At 47.0% G+C, this 5,642-nt stretch overlaps 2 protein-coding genes across 2 annotated transcripts in view; one reads left to right on the forward strand and one right to left on the reverse strand.

Moving 5' to 3' along the window:
- LOC110306600 (DNA topoisomerase 2-alpha-like) overlaps positions 1-2,732 on the reverse strand; it is a 5,011-nt gene extending 2,279 nt beyond the window's left edge. The window contains 3 exon segments of the mRNA XM_021178662.2: positions 4-252; positions 255-2,035; positions 2,038-2,732. Coding sequence (XP_021034321.1) covers positions 4-252; positions 255-2,035; positions 2,038-2,662 — 2,655 coding nt within the window. The 5' untranslated portion in view covers positions 2,663-2,732.
- Positions 2,733-3,637: 905 nt separating this feature from the next.
- Pld4 (phospholipase D family member 4) overlaps positions 3,638-5,642 on the forward strand; it is an 8,512-nt gene continuing 6,507 nt past the window's right edge. Inside the window, exons 1-2 of the mRNA XM_021179384.1 lie at positions 3,638-3,760; positions 5,474-5,557. Coding sequence (XP_021035043.1) covers positions 3,734-3,760; positions 5,474-5,557 — 111 coding nt within the window. The 5' untranslated portion in view covers positions 3,638-3,733. The remainder of the gene's footprint in view (positions 3,761-5,473; positions 5,558-5,642) is intronic.

The raw sequence follows: 5,642 nt of genomic DNA on the forward strand, positions 1-5,642 counted from the left end.
CATGGGCAGGGGCTCCTCTCCATCCAGAAGCCGTCTGATATTATTCACAACTTCACGCACATCAAAGTTGGGGATTTTGCAGGACCACCCAGTACCAATTCCCTCAGCACCATTTATCAGCACCATGGGTATTATAGGAATGTACCATTCAGGCTCAACACGTTGGTTGTCATCATATAGAAACCGTAATGTGTGATCATCTTTTGGAGGAAACAACAACCGAGCCAAAGGGCTTAGCATTGTAAAGATGTATACCTAGGACTAGCTGAGTCCTTGCCACCATGCAGCCTGGTTCCAAACTGACCGATGGGCTGTAAAAGGTTCAAATTATTGCTGCCCACAAAATTCTGAGCCAAATTGATAATGGTCATCATCAGTGACATCTCACCATGGTGATAAGAGGACATTTCGGCCACTGACCCAGCTAACTGGGCAACCTTCACTTCTCGCTTGTCATTCCGTTTGAAACAAGTAAACAAAACCTTTCTCTGACCTGGTTTCAAACCGTCTACCATGGATGGGATAGACCTTTCGTTATCAGAGTTGGAGAAGAGGATGAGTTCCTTGTTTATGAAGTCATTATAGGTCAGGTACGAAGTGCTTTGTCCATACAAATAATCCTCAGGAAGGCCAAGTAACTTCCGCTGTCTTCTGTCTTCCATAAAATTAGTTAACCATTCCTTTCGATCATCAACTTGTTTTTTACTAAAGGCCAGGCTGATCGCAGCATCATCTTCAGGGCCAGAGTATTTGAATTGAATACGATGTCGCTTCATATCTGCAAAATATTCCTTAGCTTCCTTTGATGTGCTGGTGCCCAAACCTTTGTAGTATTTGACTTTCCATTTTTTGTGATTTGGCGTTGAACTTTTCCATTCTTCAAACTCGGGAAGACTATAGAATGCTATTTCTTGCTTATTTTTGGACACCTTTACAATGGGAGTGATAAATTCTTCTAGAAAACGATGTCGCAGAAGAGATGGCCAATTGTGATGGATAAAATTGATCAGCAAGCCTTTGATGTGAGAACCATCTTGGTCCTGATCTGTCATAATCATGATCTTCCCGTAACGAAGCGTTTTCAGTGAATCTTCATCTTCATAGTTTTTCTTGTACTGAAGACCCACAATCTTGATGATATTGTTAATTTCAGCATTTTCCATGATCTGTTTATGAGAGGCTTCTCGCACATTGAGTATCTTTCCTCTAAGAGGGAACACCCCATATTTGTCTCTTCCAACCACTCCAAGGCCTGAAACGGCCAGAGTTTTTGCTGAGTCTCCCTCAGTCAGGATAAGTGTGCATTCAGTAGAGTTTCGGCTCCCTGCATCATTGGCATCATCAAGTTTGGGGATTCCCTTGATTTTGGTATGTTTTACAGCTGAACACTTCTTGTTCAGTTGGATTTGAGCCTTAAACTTCACCCAGTTTAGTATGCTTTCGACAATACCACAACCAATTGCAGCTTTGATGAACTTCTCACTTAATTGACATGTTGATCCAAAGCTCTTGGCTTGTAAAGTCATGTTTTCTTTTGTTTGAGAGTCAAAGGTTGGGTTTTCGATTAAGGCATTTACAAAAATCCACATGTGATTTTTCACCTGATGAGCCTTCACTGCAACCCCGCCCTTGTTCTTCTTTTTCACCACATCAACGAGTTTGCTCACAATCTGATCAGCTACGTAATCAACATGTCTGCCGCCCTTAGAAGTCGCAATGCTGTTGACGAAGCTAATCTGCTGGAAGCCTCTCTCGCTCATTGTCAAGCACACTTCCCACCGGGGATTGACCTGCTCATGGATCACCTTCAGTGCGTTCCCAGTTTCATCTACCTTATCCTTCAAATACAAATCCACGTAACTGCGGAACCCTTTCACTGGCAGACTATTTCCATTAAGAAAGACTTTGACATCTTTAGTGGAGCCAGCGATATCATATGCTCTTCTGACCATCAGTGCAACAATATCTTTGTCCAGGCTTTGCATTTTAAACTTAGATAAGTCAGGCTGGAAGGTGATGCATGTGTAATCTTCTCACTAAAGGGCTTGAGTTCCATGTCACCAGCTCTCCCCATGTTATCCATCCATGTCTGTTTGAACATTTTCTTGTACTCTCTACTGGCTGTTTCCACAGTAAATTTGGTGCTGAATATGTTACACAGTTTAGCTCCATAGCCATTTCGACCACCTGTCACTTTCTTCTCATCGTCGTCATAGTTACTGGAGGTCAGGAGTTGTCCAAATATGAGAGCCGGGACATATATTTTCTCAACTTTGTGTTCAACAACAGGGATTCCTTTCCCATTATTCCAGATGCTAATTACATTATTTTCTGGATCAATTGTGACTTTAATACAAGACATTTTTGGGTCCCTTTGTTTGTTATCAGCAGCATTAACTAGAATCTCATCAAAGATTTTATACAAACCAGGAATAAAAGTGACTTCCCTGTAGTTAATGCCAACATCTTCATCGTAAACCCACATTTGCTGGGTCACTAACTCCACAGAGCCAATGTAGGTATCTGGGCGGAGTAGGATATGTTCCAGTTGTGTTTTTTTCTGATAGATTCTTTCAATAGACAATCTTTTCTTGCCATCTTCATTCTTCTTTTTGTTCATTAGCATATTTTCATTTACAGGCTGCAGCGGTGACAACTCCATGGTGACAGTCCGGAAGGGGCTCGAGAATCCTGAAAGCGACAAAACCAGTGGGAAACGCTAGGCGACCCGCGACCCGCGACCCGCGACCTGGCTGTTCCCCTCACAGACGCTTGTCCGGAATATATTTCTTAATGATTCGTTTTTAATATTTTATGCTCTTTTACTATGCTTAATTCCCAAAGAATATTTTGTATGTTTTGAAACAATTTAGCATTCGACATTAGATATAGGATCCTCAGTTATGGATAGTAATAAATGTTCATTAATGATATTTTTAGGGTATGAAAGGATATGAATATAAAAATTGAACAGATTTTTATGTATTATTTGATGCTCAAAATACTCAATATTATCAATATGTTTGTTGTATAAAATGCATTTTTTTTAAAAAAAAGCTCACCCTGAGAAAGGCTTGGGGCTATGGGATCCTGAACACCCAGTGTAGTTGCTGGCCAGCTAATAAAGACTCTATTGGCTTAGACCCGTGGCTGCGCTGTCTTCTCTGCTGGATAACCCACAACAACCCCAAAGCCAAGTTAGGGCATTATCCCACAGGAAGTGAAGGATGGCCCCTTTTCTGCTCACTTTCTTGTTCTCCAGGCTGGACACGGGCCACTGAGGTCAGGCCCTGCGCCTCAGGAGTACTCCCCACCCTGTGAGGTTGGCACCTCCTTCCGCAGTTTCCACCTCCTCCCATCATGGCTATCATTGCACAATTTGTCAATTAGCTCATGATGCAACTTCAATAAAATTACCAGTCTTCAATATACGAGCCCCTGGAGGAGGCAAGTCAGTTTGAGGTTCTCTTACTTGAGTCTTTGGTGTTTGCAGTCAAACTTAATTCCAACATTTGGTTTATGACTGAGGGACCCTCTCTAGGAGCAGGCAGGGTAGATTTTTCTCCAGAGGTCAAAGTTCTCAGCTCTGCCCCTAGAGACCCGATCAGTCCTGACGTGGGGGTGGGGTGCTCAGAACAAAGAGGAAGTGAATGGAAGGGGGAAGCAGCAGGCCAGAGAGGAGGCAGGTGCCTGCCTGCACAGGCAAAGCCTACAGACAGTGGCTGGAACCAGGATGGACAAGAAGAAAGAGCACCCAGAGGTAAGTGGTAGCCAGGCTAAAGCCAGACAGAGGGCCTCAGGAGGGGTGTCTGTCTACCTCCCACAGCCCCCTCCTCCCAGCACCCTAGACCCCACAAACCACCCAGATTGGCTGGCAGATGACCACTCCTTGCTTGATCCATGGATCCAGGGTCAATAGTTATCAAAGTCTCCAGCCACTGGGCAGCTTTGTCCTATCCCACACCTCGGGTCCACAGTTTAGCCCACAGGGCAGGAATCCCAGAACCTTGAGGCTCAGGGGGCTCTAAAGCCCATCGCCCAGCTCACCCCTCTCCTGATATGCCAGTACCAGGGAGTGTTTCTCTCTAGTCAGACAGTCCCACCCCAAGGATTCAAAAGACCCACAGGGACCAAGGATGTGACAGGTCTGCAGATGCTTAGAGCCGCCCTTCATCGTTCTCCTACCCTGACCTCAGAGTAGTTCCCAGTGGCCACAAGGAGGTCAGAAGTCTGTGGCCCTTGGAAGTCCCAGATTACGGCTGCTGCATTCTTGCCTTTTTGTCAATCCAACTATTTTAGGGGATGAGAACACTTCTCTCAGAGCAGCTGGGAGAGGTAGGCCAGCAGCTCTTTGAGGGGTAACCCTGGCCCAGAACCTCATGTCTGTGCCCCACTGGACATTATAAGACTGGTCAGAGCCAGAAGCTAGGTTTCTGAAGCTGCCTCGGTCACTTGAGCTGCCTGCTATGGGTAGGGTGGGAGATATATCTAAGAGCATGAGCCATGATCTGGATGGAAGTGACCTCCTGACTCCCTTCTTCAAGGAACTCTGGTAAGAGGGTGCTGGGCCTCTGTGGGTGACTCTGGTTCTCTCCCTCGCCCCCATCCTCTCAGTGTGGTTTCTAGGCTCCACTTCCCTGTAACTTTGGGCATCGAGGGTAGATAGAGCCCCAGGCCTATCTCCTATAATCCACTCCCTGTGCTAAGGTTAGCCACATGCCTGCAGGCTGCTGTCCAAGACAACCCCTAGGGGACAGTGGAATTGGTCCCACTGCTCTTGGAGTGATAGCCTGACCCACAGAACTGAAGAAGCCCCCAGACTCCACAACAAACCAACTGCAATCATACAGTGCCTTAGGTTCCAAACAGCATTCAGGCTGGGAGGGTGGGAGGTCAGCGCCTTGCGCGTGTCTGTGCCAGGGGCTGGGTGACCTATCTGGGGTGCACAGGGCCTCCTGAAGGACTGGCCTGGCTCTTTGTAGTGACTCCACTAAAGGAACCGGGTGAGTTCTCCACCCTAACTAGCTGTAGCCTCCTTTGCCATCCCCAGCCTTGACAGCAGTGCAGGGCCAGGCTTGGCTCTTGGTGGCTCTTTTGCCTTGCCCCACTTTACAGCCAGCTGCCTACCCTGGGGCCACACTTGGGGGCCAGTTGGGGAAGGGAAGCAGCTGCTCATAGCTAATAAGGAAGGGTGGATGAGGCAGCCCAAGCAGAAACTGCACTTTCAGGCCTGGTTTCACTTGTGGTTGGAATAAGGAACTGAGATTCACTCAAGACACCGCATCAGGGGACACTGAGGGAGCCAGAGGGTACAAGCAGGACACAGCCCTGGGAGCCTGCATGGGTTCCACGCGGGAGGCCATGCCTGAGCTGTGACTGGTGTCTGAATGCTGGAGAGTGCCTCTGTAGGGACTGCTTAAGGAGGTGACGCCATGGAGCTGAGGTTGCTGGTGACACAGACTGTTCTGTACAGATGCGGATACCACTCCAGACAGCAGTGGAGGTCTCTGATTGGCCCTGCTCCACATCTCATGATCCACATAGTGGACTTGGCATGGTAGGTCAGGAGATCCTAAAGGAAGGCTGGCCGGGGACTCAGCCCTCTGAAAACAAGTTTAAGCCCAATTCCTTTTTTTTTTTTT

Source organism: Mus caroli, chromosome 12, assembly GCF_900094665.2.
Source record: "Mus caroli chromosome 12, CAROLI_EIJ_v1.1, whole genome shotgun sequence".
Classification (NCBI taxonomy): domain Eukaryota; kingdom Metazoa; phylum Chordata; class Mammalia; order Rodentia; family Muridae; genus Mus; species Mus caroli.